Source organism: Mustela putorius, unplaced genomic scaffold (genome assembly GCF_011764305.1).
Source record: "Mustela putorius furo isolate JIRA1106 unplaced genomic scaffold, ASM1176430v1.1 tig00003853_pilon_pilon_pilon, whole genome shotgun sequence".
Taxonomy (NCBI): domain Eukaryota; kingdom Metazoa; phylum Chordata; class Mammalia; order Carnivora; family Mustelidae; genus Mustela; species Mustela putorius.
The window spans coordinates 79,000,355-79,015,173 of NW_025422005.1; the positions used below are offsets into that span (position 1 = coordinate 79,000,355).

Genomic DNA, 14,819 nt, shown 5'->3' on the forward strand with positions numbered 1-14,819 from the left:
TCCCGTTCAGATCCCACAGACGAGGTGCCCATTCCTCCGCGGGGACAACCCACCGCTGGGGCAAGCTCGGTTCTTTCCTGCAGGTGACAGCTCGCCTCGCCTTGGTCCAGGTCTTTCATCTCTTGTTATGGCAACATTCCAAAATGAATGCTGAAAGATCTGCCTCTTGTGATTTCCTGACAGAACTTATAAAATTGCAATGTTTTATTAAAAATAGAATCGGGGCACGTTGCTTTCACATTTGACGTTCAACCTCTACACATGTTGGTGATTCCCAAGATCACCTTACCAATCAAGACTTAAAGAAAAAACCTACCACAAAGGTCCGACTACGTAAACCCAAGGATTTGTAGAAGGCATCTATGTCAGGATTTCTCCCGGGTGGAGGGCGCAAGAGGCAGGAAGGGAGGGTAACTGGAGTTGCCTCATCTAAGGGGTCTCAGGGTAGAGAAGGGCGGTGGGCGTCTTTCCCTTCTCTCCCTTCCACCTTGGAGACGCAGATGCGAGTGGCGGACGGCGGTGGAATTGTCCGAGCCGCAAGGGGCAGGCGGGAAGAGACCTAGCCCCGGAACCAGCAAAGTGGAAGACCCCTACGCGAGGGGATTCGCCCGCGGAGGCCCGGCGAGCGCGGGTCCGCCACGATCCCAGGGTGCATCGCGCCCCGCCCCCCTCCCCTCTCCGCGTCCCGCCTCCCCTCGGCCCAGGCCCCCTCCCTGCTGGCTCCGGGAGGCGGGGACGCGGCGTCGGCGGCGGCTTCTCCAGTCGCGGCTTTCTCACTCACTGGGGAGCCCGGCGGTGGCGGCACCTTCGGAGGCAGAGCGGCGGAGCTGCGAGCCCGTCGGCCAGCCAGTGGGAGGTCGAACAGTCTAAGGGCATATCCGACAGACGGACGGACAGCGAGCCGCCAGACGGCCCGAGTCGCCTCAAGTTCCGCCATGAGCTGGGGCACAGAGCTGTGGGTGAGTCCGGGTGAGGGGCGCCCCGCGCGGACTCCGGCCCGCGAGGGGCGCGGGCTGGGCAGGCGCCGCTGACCGTCGGCGCCCGAGCCCTTGGGGCCATCCCCGCCCCTGGCGCTAGCGGAGGGCGGGGGTTCCACTCTTCTTTGTGTGCAGACCCCTCTTCCCTCTCGGCCGGGGTGGAGTGGCTGCTGGTCTGCGCTCCCGCCTCTGTCGCTGCGGCGGGGCTGAGGGCAGCGCCTTGGACGGCGGGTGGAGCGGCCCGCGGGCTCCCGCGTCCGCCGCCACCCTCTCCCTTTCCCTGTCTCTCCTCAGTCTTCACTTTCCGGACGCCTGGCTCGTTGCCGGGCGGCGCTCCTCTCCCTTTGTATCTCTCCGCCCGGAGGCGGGGAGGGGGTCCATTGTCCCCAAGTAGCGCCGTTCCCGGGCGGGGAGGGGCCCTGCCGCGGCCCCCACCTCCCGCAAGGGTCCCCGGGGCGAGGGCGTCGCCGGGCCAGGACCGCGCTGGGAGTCTCGAGGCGCCGCCCACCGCCCTCGCCCCAGGTAGGGGGAGCCGGGCGGCTTTGTTTCGAGCCCGGCCTCCGGCCAGCCAGGCCCGGCCCACAAACCCATTTTCCTCTCGCTGTCTGTGTGCCCCGAACCAGCGCGTGGCTTTGGGGACTCCGGCTGGGCTATCCCCGGCTGCTACCTTGGGCTGGGGGTGGGGTGGAGGTTTGCTTTTGGAATCAAAATTAAACTGATGGGTCGACGGGGAAGCCAATTTTGCCAAAAGGAGCGTACGGCTTCCCGATTGCTTTACTTCCCCTTCCGCTGTTCTTTATTTTCCATCGTTCTCCCCGTTTTCTTTCTTTTCTCCTCGCCTTTCTTGGGCGCTGAAGGTTTCAGACAATGCCCGGTGTCTGGCCAAGGTGCGGGTGGACTGTAATAGGTCGGAGAATTCGCTCTCGATGCAGCTTCTCAAGGGTGGAGGTGTGCTGGGCAGTGATTTCTCAGGTGCAGCGGAGGGACCCGGGGCATGGGGGCGCTGTCCCGAGAGCCGCTTGGTTTCAGCCACTCCCCTTTTTATCCCACCTGTGCACACTTTCCGTGCCTTTTGTTAGCGAGGGTCTGGTGAAAGCCAGAGAAAGGGGAGGAAGAACTTCGTGGTCTCGACGGGAGCATTTAGGATGCGAATGAAGGTAGATTGGTTAATTGAAGGGCATGTGTTTTCTTCGGTTATTTTTCCCCTCTTACTCACACGCTGGGAATCTTAGAACTGAAAGAGACTTGAGTTCATCTAGTAGAACACTTAAGCAGCCCAGGAATCTCCTGCAACGTTCCCGACGAGTGTTTGCCCAGTCTGTAAACACACTACTCAAGAGAAAGTAACTCAGACACACGTTTCTTAGATAGCATTAATTGTTCGTACATTAGAGAGGATTATATAGTAAATGAATTATGTAAAATTTAACCCTTTAGATTCTCAGGCATTATTGGTCTTTTCCCTTTGATTTTGTACATTTTGTAATTGATTATAGTGCATCATCAATTAAAGTAGATACAGTTTTTTCATTTTTATAATTAGAAAATATTTTTATTTTTACATACTTTTAAATGATACGTTTCAGAGGAAGCAAAAATGTACTCAGAGTATTTCTTTTAAAGTACACATAGGAAGAGTAGAGTAATATTTAGATTTAACTTTTAGATTTAAGAAGCACTATCATACTACAGAAAAACAGTTTTAAGGAGAAACAGTATTTTACTGAAGATTAAAATGCGATTTTTAAAAGTTTTTTTAAGTTATAATTTAAGAATATACATTCAGAAGTGATTAGCAGTCCCCCAGTGTCTCCCGTAATTTGGTTACTTTCAGCATTTGAATCGTTTCTCAGCAATTTGGAAAGGTAAACTGTAGAAGAGATGGGAATTTCTGATAACTAAAAATTGTCTTTGAAAATTATGAAAAAAAGATTTTAAATTAAGTTTCCACTTAAAATTTAATGCACCATGTTTTAAAGTTTTTAGTGGTTTTTGGATTTGAGGGAAATATTTGTTAGAAGCTAAATGATAGAGGATCAACTAGTATCATCTGATGCTTAAACCTTAAATAAATAGAAATTGGTGTAAAGGGCTATTGTTAGGACCAGAAGAGACCTTAGAAAATTTTGACTGGACTTCCTGTTTTTACTGTTCTGTTTTGAATAAGGATATTGTGCTTCCAGTGGATTGTAACAAACACCTATACTGTACTCTTGTCATTGAGGAATTTGAGGTTGGGAGAGTTCTCTTGAAATTCTGAATTTAGAGACCAGTTCTAATTATTTCATGTTTAGGATCACGTTACTATCCCATAGGCTTAATTAATGGGAACATGTTGTTAACAAAAATACGATGAATGCAGTTATGCACTGAATCTTAAGTTTTTTTCTTATATTCTTTGGAGTTTCATTGATATTTTAATGCTTCTTAAGTCTTATGTTAAATTTGAGAATAAAGTAATAAAATAGAGAACCACTTTATACTGACTCTGGGGGAGAACTAATAGTGATAGACTAATGGGTTATGTCAGACTTTGTTGTGTGTGGTTGTGAGAGGATACGAATTTACTGGTACTAGATTTATGCTCTGGTTTAAGGTACTTTAGGTGTTCCAAATGAGCATTTCAACATTGAATATATGCTAGAGACTTCTGGGTTCTATGTCCTGGGTAATACCAAACAAAGAGATGACAGTGTCTTTGTTTCTTCAGGCTGCGATGTAATTAATTATAAGATAGCATCTTAAGTGTTGTTTATTGTGTTGATTTTTTAAAATTATCACAGGAAGAATGGTTGGATCAAAAAGAGGCCAAATATGAATCCGTGATTTCACAAATCAGATTTTATAATTATTAGTCCCTTTTACAAGGGAGAAAATTAGAGTTGGAGAAGTTCTGTGTTCAGTCAATAAGTTTTTTTTATTTATTAGGAGATACTTTTATGATGGTCTGAGAAACCAAATTTTGCCAGAAAAAAAATCCGTGTATGGTTTGTGAGTGTGTATATAGATACGAAAAAAATATGACTGAACACATTAAATGCATATCATGATTTATTCAGAAATTTGCTCCCTGAGGGAAGTGAGGTGACGAATCTGACATAATTTGTTGGGTCTTTTTTTTTTTTTTAAGATTTTATTTTATTTTTTAAGATTTTATTTGGCAGAGAAGGACACAGCGAGAGAGGGAACAGAAGCAGGGGGAGTGGGAGAGGGAGAAGCAGGCTTCCCGCAGAGCAGGGAGCCAGATGCTGGGCTTGATCCCAGGACCCTGGGATCATGACCTGAGTTGAAGGCTGAGGCTTAACGACTGAGCCACCCAGGTGCCTCATTTTGTTGGGTCTTACAAACCTTTCTTATGCCTTAGTTTCCTAATCTGTGTGCTTTTTGCCCTTAGTTTTAAGAGTATGTAATTTCAAGCCATTGTTACTTTCATTAAATTATTAGTTAAATGCATTTGATAAAACTTACGCTCTCTTTTTAAAAAAGATTTCATTTATTTGAGAGAGTGTAAGTGAAAACAGGGAGAGGGGTAGAGACAAGCAGACTCCCTGCTGAGCGGGAAGCCTTACTCAGGGTTTGATCCTGGGCCTATAGTCTTGTGATTTGAGCTGAAGGCAGATGCTCCACTGACGGAGCCACCCTAGCACCCTGCTCATGCTCTTTTGGATCATAGATTCATTAGATACCCCCAGTCTTAACCCTTAATGCTTCTTTATCTTTGTCCTTATAGCATTTATTTAATATCTGCGCTGGGGGCACCTGGGTGGCTCAGTGGGTTAAAGCCTCTGCCTTCGCCTTGGGTCATGATCTCAGGGTCCTGGGATTGAGCCCCATATTGGGCTCTCTGCTTGGCGGGGAGTCTGCTTCCTCCTCTCTCTGCCTACCTCTCTGCCTACTTGTGATCTCTGTCAAGTAAATAAATAAAATATTAAAAAAAAAAAAAAGAAAATCTGTGCTGTAAGTGTACCAGACTTAATAGTCTTAGAGTATAGAACTGGATTAATCTCTTTGTTTTCACTGACTAAAACAATGCCTGTAGGCGATCATGCATGTTTTGCCCAATTGAATTAATAGTTCATTACTTAGGATATTGATTACTGATTAAAAAATGCATCCTGGAGGAAGTCTTTATGGTTCTGAAGGCCTTTGTAGGTGATGATAGATTAAGTGGTCTAGATAACAGTTTGAGAATGTCCAAATAAGTTGAAACCAAGATTATGAAGTTAAGGTTTACTGTTTGGTTCAAAAACTTTTACAGCTGGGGAAAAACTGACCTAACGGGAGTTCTTTGACTTTACCTGACTTACAGTTCTGTGATGTGACTACAGATATAGCTGATGAAATGTTGGACCACATTAATAGATTTGTCTAGAAAACAGAAGTGTAGTTCCATTGCAGTCCTTGTGGTTAGACTATTTCTGTAATATTGACTTGAGCATTACTTCACGTTTTTTAAAAAATCTGTGCACTCGTGTGGAGGAGTTTGACAATGAAAACTCCTTGTTAATCAATGTTAATGATATTGCTTTTTTCAAAGACCATAAAATTGCTGTAAGAATTTAAATTAAACAGTAAAGTAACTATTGAGCGTCTGTTAAGGGGAAGCACTGTGAATGTATGGTGAAATTTATGAAAGTTTATAATATCAGTCCTGCTGTGAGGAAACAGAGTCATTTTAAGGTGATATTCTTTCCTAACTCCAAAATACTCCTCTGTGTTTGCATCACTGTCCAGAATGTCTTCTGTTGATCAGTTCCTCTGAACCCCCCCACCTTTTTTCCAGAGTACACATTCTGGATAATATCTTTCTTATGGGACTACCACTTTATGTTATAGTTATTTCTTGTACATTCAAACCTTTGGAAAATAGTCATAGTATAAATATGTTATATTCCATTTTGTTGATAGAAATTGTTGTGTTCAACATTGTATTACAGCCCTTGTTCTTAGTTAAGGAGGCTGAGAATTAATTTGACACCTGTTTATGCCACCATTTTATCCTGACTGTATTAAGATGGAAGCTGGAGAATGGCCTTTGACCTCTGCATTTGCTGCTTCCTTAAACCACTCAGTTCCACTCCCCTTCCCTGCCTTTATTTTGGAACATTACACTCTTTCTTCCTCCCCCTGTCTAAAAATGTGAGTTTGGCTGGACACTTAAAAACCTATTTTACCGGGGCGCCTGGGTGGCTCAGTGGGTTAAAGCCTCTGCCTTCAGCTCAGGTCATGATCCCAGGGTCCTGGGATCAAGCCCCGCATGGGGCTCTCTGCTCAGCGGGGAGCCTGCTTCCCCCCTCTCTCTGCCTCTCTGCCTAGTTGTGATCTCTCTCTCTCTGTAAAATAAATAAATAAAATCTAAAAAAAAAAAAAAACAACCTATTTTACCAGGGTGCCTGGGTAGCTCAATCGGTTGATCATCTGCCGTGGCTCAGGTTGTGGTCCTGGCTCCTTGCTCACTGGGGAGTCTGCTTCTCCCTCTTCCTCTTCTTCCCCCCTACCATGCTTACTTTCTCTCAAATAAATGAATAAAATCTTTTAAAAACAAATCTATTTTACCTACTTTTTCCTATAAATGAGCCCCTGTTTGCAGGCAGAAAATAAGAGAATGGTAATTTATAACTATGGCACCTACAAGTGCTGTCTTATTGGTCTTCAGTCTTTAAACATTTTTAGCTCAGCAAAAAAGAAAAATTTTGTTTTGGGGAACACAGTTATACCTACAGTGTATTAAAAACTAGTGGGAAAAGATTATATAAAGATACTGTTTTATAGGAAACAAAAGCTATTCCATGTATTAGTCCAAGCTATGTATATCAGATATAACAAAAAGATACTTGGCATGGGCTTTGGAATAAGGAAGGTTTTGCATATAGCTGCCCAAGTTCCTAGAGGGCAGAGATCGTGTCTTATTCATTGCTTAATCATTGTCTGATTCATTGCTGTATTTTCCCTGTCAGCACACTGCCTGGCATAGAGCCTGATGCTACTCAGATCTTTAGTAAATGTTTGTTGGATTGACCTGAGTATAGTGGTTAGGTTTGGCTTGAAATTGAGTATATGGGATGGCTGAAAGTAGTGATGCAGGGTAGATTGGGACCAGGTTAAGAGGCTGATTTGGCTGAGTGCTTGATTTACATTAATCAGCAGAAGGGGGTGGGGTGTTATTTATTTATTAGCGTATAATAAACTTGATTTTTAGACCATTTAAAACTCCACAGAAGGAAGTTGTAGTTTGTGTTAGTAGAAGGGATTATTTCTTCTTTCTGAATGCTTTGGTGGCAGAAGGAAGAATCCCCCTGGGTAATAAAAGGTGAAAGTTTATTGATTTTATCACCTCTGCAAGAATATTTGAAGGGTGTTCGTTCTTTTAACAGTGTTATTGGTCCTGATACCAGCTGTATTTCTAAAATATATGTTATTTCTGCAGTTTGTTTATACTGTTTTCCCTTCTCTCCCTTATCTGTGAGTTAGTATTTTTACTTCCGTATCAGTTTAGTTCCAGTGCTTTTTCTGAGGCTGAGAGGTGTTCATTGGTAAATGTAGTAAGTTTTGATCCTACCACTTTTGCTCTGAAATAGCTTCATGTGTGATTTTCTCATATAATAAAGACATTTTGGAATATTTTGAGGTATCACCTTTAATTGGTGGTTGAATGGTAGATGCTTTAAAATTGCAAATTGTGCTTAAAAATCTGTTGATATAGTTAATTTTAATATTGTCACCTGTGCTTTTAAGCATTTTTCTTTTTTCCTATAATTTGTATTCTGTGATTACTTTTACATGATTTTTATTGACTAGTTCTTTAAAATCACCTCTTTTACACCATAGGGAGCTGCTGTAAGGCATTCTAAGATGGTATCTGATTGCTTTTTGTAATGTAGGATTCAGCATTTAGAATTTGTATAGAGCCCAAGAGAAAGAAATCTAGAATACTAAGAATAAAAGTTTTTGTAGAATGTGCCTATTGAATCCAGATTAGTTATTAATTTGGGGGGCTTAGGAACCATTTTTCCTTAAGTTCTTATTAGAAAACTAATCATCAGACTTTAATAGTGCCTCATTTGTTGTAGTTTGAAAAAATATAAATGTTTATATAGAGTCAGATTTCCCTGTTTTTCCCACACCATAATTTTGTTTCCAGAGTAGAAGTCATCGGTTTTGTTCCTGCTGTATCCTTGCTGTATACCTAATTTGTACAAAGGGAATGGGCATATAATAGGCACTGAAATACTTGTTGAATAAGGAAATCAATGAATTACTATAACTCAGCAGATTATGTTTTTAATACTAAGGGTATTTAGGCATTTTCCCCCAGCATGTATATTTCTTACATCTTTGTTTAACTTTAGGGATCCTTTGTTTGTTTTTACTTGAACTCATGAGTCTGAGATCGAGTCAATGCTCTAATGACTAAGCCAGCCAGGTGCCCCTTTACGGATCGTTTTTATAATCTGGAAATAAAACTGATTGTACTTATTCATATGAAATTTTTCTCTTTTAGGTTTGGAATTCTCATTTCCTTGTTTGGGAACAAATGGTTATTTTTTAGTGATAGCATATCTTATGACCCTTTGGATTCTAAAGTTTTTTTAATTACTAGAGAGAGAGGGTGCATGGGCGCGCACACACATGGGAGAAGCAGACTTCCCGGAGCCTGAGGTGGGGCTCCTTCCCAGGACCCTGATATCATACCCTTACCCGACAGTGGCTGACACTCAGCCACTCAGCCTCCCTGACCCTTTGGATTCTGAAAATGAGAAGAGTTAACATTCTCTTGGTCATGTAAGGATAATGTAAATTGTCTGAGACTTAATGAATAGGGAAACATAAAAGCTTGGTTTTTGGTGAGTACAAGTGCTGATTCTGAGAGATTCTTCTTCTTCTTCTTCTTCTTTTTTTTTTTTTTTAAGATTTTATTTATTCATTTTACAGAGATCACAAGTAGGCAGAGAGGCAGGCAGAGAGAGAAAGAGGAGGAAGCAGGCTCCCTGCCAAGCAGAGAGCCCGATGTGGGGCTCGATCCCAGGACTCTGGGATCATGACCTGAGCCGAAGGCAGAGGCTTTAACCCACTGAGCCACCCAGGTGCCCTGATTCTGAGAGATTCTTGATGAATGTTAGTGGTGATTAGTTTTTTTTCCATTAAAAATATAAAAATCAAAATTATTGAAACAGCTATGGTATTTTTTCTTAAAGATTTTGTTTATTTATTTGACAGAGAGAGAGGGAGAGTACAAGCAGGAGGAGGGGCAGAGGGAGAGTGAGACGCAGGCTCCCCATTGAGCAGGGAGCCCAATGCAGGACTTGATCCCAGGACCTGGGAATCAGGACTGGAGCTGAAGGCAGCCACCCAACCAACTGAGCCACCCAGGCAACCTGAAACAGCTATGGTATTTTAAATAGCTTCTGAATAAATACATACTAGGGGCGCCTGGGTGGCTCAGTGGGTTAAGCCTCTGCATTTGGCTCAGGTCATGATGTCAGGGTCCTGGGATCAGCAGAGAGCCCGCTTCCCTCTCTCTCTCTCTCTCTTTGCCTGCCTCTCTGTCTACTGGTGATCTCTGTCAAATAAATAAAATCTTTAAAAAAAAATAAAAAAATACAAACTAACTTTTGAGTCAGCTTTCTAGACTTAGATCATGAACTAAATTAACATCTTTAGTACTGTTTGCCAAGGCTAAATATATAATCAACATTTGTTAACTTTTTGAATCTGAAAATGACCTTCTTTTACCTTCATTTTTTAAAAGTTTCATTCAGACACATTCATACATTAAAGTGTACAAATCTTATATGTACAAAATTAATTTTTTTAAATCAACACACTCATGTAATTGCCCTTAAGATCAGGATACAGAAGTTTCCTTCATGCCATTTCAAGTAAATATCTGCCCAAAAGTAACCACTATTCTGACTTGTATTGCCTTTGATTACTTTTGTAGGTTTTTTAAACTTCACATGAGTATATGTTCATGCAGTATATATTCTTTTTCATCTGTCTTCTTTCATTTAACATGTTGTGTGTGGCAGTCATCCTTTATGGTTAGTTTGTGGTGTTCTATGTTATGTATAGGATTTATGTTTTCTTCTATGTGCCTGGGGTCACTCCTAGTCTGGGACCATCTTAAAACAAGTTCAGGGCTAGAAATTCCTTTGTGTGGTTGTTGGGCTTTAATTTCTGCCCCCATATCTTATGCTTTTTTACCAAAACAAAGATCCTGATTTTCAGGATTGGCAAACATCCTGAGATCAAATGTAGCTTATATGCTTTTCTCCCCCTCTTTTTTTTTTTTTTTTTAAAGATTTATTTATTTATTTGACAGACAGAGATCACAAGTAGGCAGAGAGGCAGACAGAGAGATAGGAGGAAACAGGCTCCCTGCTGAGCAGAGAGCCCGATGTGGGGCTCGATCCCAGGACCCTGGGATCATGACCTGAGCCGAAAGCAGAGGCTTTAACCCACTGAGCCACCCAGGTGCCCCTCCCCCTCTTTTTGAGTTCTCATATTTTGCTCGTGACTTTGTAATTCCTTGTTATCTTGACTTGTCTTCTGATGCTTTACATTTTTGAAATATATTTTTATCCATATTTTAAAGTTGTTAATCCACTAGAATAGTGATAGGTGATCCAAAAAACTTAGTCTGCTACTGTTGGAAACTGAAAATTGTTACATTGAGTTTTTAATTATTTTGCTATTGTGTTTTTAGTTTCTAAGAGTTGTTCTTTGTTGTTGTTTTCAGTGTACTTTTTTCCCTTTTATTTCCTTTTTAAAGTAATTTCCATGCCCAGTGTGGATCCCAGTGTGGAGTTTGAACTCATGATCCTGAGATCAAGAGTTAAGCTGAAATCAAGAGTTGGATGCTTAACTGACTGAGCCACCCAGGAGCCTCTGTTTTCTGAATGTACTTTTTTTTTTTCTGCACCCCTTTTTTACTGAATGTACTTTTAACATAGCATCCTCTACTTAATCTTCTCTTAGTTCTTTTTGAATACCCAAAATAGGTTTTTTTGTCTTATTGTGTTTAGTTTTCTTATCCCTGCGTAATATTGGTAGCCTCTAAGTTGCTTTTCCCCCCTTTTTGCTAGTTTTGGTTCTTGTTTTTCATGTTAGAGACTTTCCTTAAATATTTTGTGATCCCAGGATCCTGGAAAGATGTCTCTCAAGATTAGGGCATACTGAGTTCTGATATGCCCTACCTATTAAGTTTGGGCTGTTTGAAGTTTTGATCCCTTTAAGGGTTTTTGCTTAGTAGATCCCCCTGGCATTGTTCATATCTTCTACCTCCTTTCCAGTCCTATTGTGAAAGCTCAGAAGGTATCTTTCTTTTGAAGTCACACTTATCATTGGTGTTTATGGTGCTAGGGGCCACAACTTGTTTTTTTTTTTTTTAAACAGGTGCTTAAACAAATATTTTTATTTGTTTTATACAACAAGATAGTCTTGTATCTTGTAACCCAAGCCAGTGACTCGAGCAGTCACTGGCTTGGGTTAGCACTTTCAGTACTGTTTTGGACTTTACCTCAGTTGGAGATTGCAGCTCCAAAAATCATGTCTGTTTTTAATGCCCCCCCCAAATGGGGGGGGTAGGTAAGAAAAAGAAAGAGGAACAACATTAAATATATTTGCCTCTTTGTCAGGAAGACAAAAGCTTTCCCAGTTTCTACAACAAACTTCCCCTTAGGTCTCACTGTCCAAAACTGGGCACATTGCCACCTGAACAAAGTAGTGTTTTTATTAGAAAGGAAAAAGTTGAATAAGTGGAAGGTGTCCAAAAGTACAGAATTTATGGTTTCTGTCCCCAGTGAATTAATGATTGCTTTGTAGAGGCAAACACACGCATACATATTTATTTATGGCTATTTGATAAATAGCAAGGGAGTTAAGAAAAAGCAGTAATAGAAGTGTTGAAGCAGGTATTTTAGAGTTGAGGTCTTTCAGAGTCTAATATGGCCCACTGTCATTTTAAGAGCTTGGTGGTGAAGGGCTTTTGTGTCTCACCTGGAGTTTATAGCCCACCTTTTGTTTGCCATACCTTGCCCTGGCGACATCACCTGCCAGAATACATGGGTGTTTTGCCTAATGGTCAGAATTGATGGTCCTGGCTTGTTGAAGTTTACCTAACCTCAGGCTGAGTGAAGGAAGGCACTGCCAGGACTGAGGAAGGGGTACTGAAATAGAAATGCAGAAGTTTTATTTTGTGAGGAGAAAGTTTTCCTGGATATTGGAAACAATAAAGATCTCCTGTAATGACCCAGGTTTCTTAGTCATGTAGATATAATACCAAGCTATTAAATTGACTCCAGGAAGAAAGAGACCATCAGCCTGGTGTTACTGGCACTTGCTTTTCTTTTCTTTAAATTGTTACATTAGAATGGTACATTTCTTACAAATAATGAATATTCGTATATTATTGTTAACTAAAATCCATAGTTTATTCAGATTTCCTTAGTTGTTTTTTTTTTTAAGATTTTATTTATTTATTTGACAGAGAGAGATCACAAGCAGGCAGAGAGGCAGGCAGAGAGAGAGGAGGGAGCAGGCTCCCTGCTGAGCAGAGAGCCCAATGCAGGGCTCGATCCTGGGACCCTGAGATCATGACCTGAGCCGAAGGCAGTGGCTTAACCCACTGAGCCACCCAGGCACCCCCAGATTTCCTTAGTTTTTACCTAATGTCTTTCTGTTCCACATTACATTTAATTGTCATGTTTCCTTAGGCACTTCTTGTCTGCCATTTTTTTCAGACTTTCCTTGTAGTTGACCTTGAGAATTTAGAAGGGTTTGGTCAGGTATATTTCAGGGTGTTTCTCTGTTGGAATTTGGTGTTTTTATATGTGATCAGACTGGGGTTATGGTTTTGAGGAGGATGATCATGTGCCATTATCATCACATCATTTCAAATGTACGTATCAACAGAATTTATTGCAGTTGATAGTGATTTTGCTCACTTGGCTGAAGTAGTGTTTGTTGGATTTCTTCACTGTAAAGTTATTTTTTCCCCCTCTTTTTATACTGTATTCTTTGGGAGGAAGTCACTGTTGTAGTCAACACTTAAAGAGAAGGGAGTTATGCTCCCTTTTTTATGGTGGAGTAGCTGTATAATTTATTTGGAATTCTTCTGCATGGAAAATTTATCTTTTCCCCATTTATTAATTTACTCATTTGTTTATAGCAGTGTGGATTCAAGGATATAATTCAATGCTACTTCATTTTTTTTGCTCAGATTGTTCCAGCTTTGGCCATTGGCTGCTGTGTCCCTATAACACCGTTCCACCACTAAGGACTTTTTTAAAAAAAGATTTATTTTTTTATTTATTAGAGAGAGATCGTGCGTGCATGCGTGCGTGCGCGCCAGCAAGGGACAGAAGGAGAGGGAGATAGGGGAAGCAGACTCCCCACCTACAGGGAGCTGGACATGAGGTTTGATCCCATGGGACTTGATCCTAGGACTTGAGATCATGATCTGAGCTGAAACCAAGAGTTGGATGCTCAACCAACTGAGCCACCCTGGCACCCCAATAAGGATTTTTTTTAAAGAACAACTTTACTTCTTTGGACTGTAAGATGGTCCAGGCTTTTCTTGCATATTTTCTGTCCCAGTCCTAGAACCAACCATTTCTCCAAAGAGCTCTGGTTCCTTTTATTGGAAAATGGTATTAGAGACCAAGATATAGGTGGTAGATGTGGTTGTTACTGCAATTTTATTCTTTTATTCTCTCTCAGCTGATAAAACAAAGAAATACGTATGTATATACTAAGCTCTGTAGGTGTACTGTAGCTATAAATATTTCTGTAATAATCTGTGTCTACATTAAATATTTAATGATATCTCTGACACCAGTCGATTTGCATATGTATTCTTCTAGCCCATTCTTGCTTATCTGGAAATTCCCACTTGGGACAACTCCCTTTGGCCACCATCCATTTGCTTGATTGTTCCTTTTCAGTATAGATGTAGTATAGCAATATCAAAGTTATTAACATGTAGCCCTCTGTGGAACAACTTTATCAACTAGAGTACAGTTCTTATATGCAGTTCCTTTTCCCTCGCTTTCTATGGACTCCTAATTTTCAAAGTTACTTAGGTCAGCACCATTTATTCCCTCCATTCCCTTCAGTGAACTTGTTAGTACTTTTTTTTTTTTTTTTTAATCTCAGTCAGTCTGCATTCTTTCTTGGGATCCTCTTACTTTCTCAATGATTTTTTTTTTTTTTAAATTGCATAGATGCAGCACCTGGGTTGATCACTTGGTTAGGCGTTCATCTCTTGATTTCGGCTCAGGTCATGATCTCAGCGTCGTGAGAGCAAGCCCCATGTGGGGCTCCAGGCTGGATGCGGAGCCTGCTTAAGATTCTCTCTCTCCTTTCCCCTTGCCCTCACTGTACTTCTCCCCCACCCTGTTCACAATCCCTCTCTTTCAAAAAAACAAAAAAATTTTTAAAAAAGTCTCATAGACTATTGCTCATTCCTTATGCTGTGAAGTTCTGTAGGCTTTGACAAAGGTATAATGTTATGTATCCAACATCCCAAGATGATAAATAATAGGTTCACTTTTTAAAAATCCTCTGCGGCCTATCTCACCCTTGTTAGGATAGCTACTATGAAGACAACAGAAAAAAACAAGTGTTGGTGAGGATATGAAGAACTTACATTCCCACTAATAGGTGGGAATGTAAAATGGTGTAGCTACCGTGAAGAACAGTATGATGGTTTCTTAAAAATTAACAATGGAATTACCATGTAATCCAGCAGTTTCATTTCTGAGTATTTACCAAAAGAGTTGAAAGCAGGGTCTTTATTGTTTGTGTGTTTATTTTAAAGTAAGCTCTACAAAGTGGGGCTTG

General features: G+C 41.2%; 1 protein-coding gene across 3 annotated transcripts in view; it reads left to right on the forward strand.

The window, feature by feature from the left end:
- Positions 1-570: 570 nt before the first annotated feature.
- Positions 571-14,819, forward strand: part of FNBP1L (formin binding protein 1 like) — a 99,435-nt gene continuing 85,186 nt past the window's right edge. For all 3 annotated transcript variants that reach the window (XM_004752577.3, XM_004752578.3, XM_004752579.3), the window contains exon 1: positions 571-959. In XM_004752577.3, coding sequence (XP_004752634.1) covers positions 936-959 — 24 coding nt within the window. In that variant the 5' untranslated portion in view covers positions 571-935. The remainder of the gene's footprint in view (positions 960-14,819) is intronic.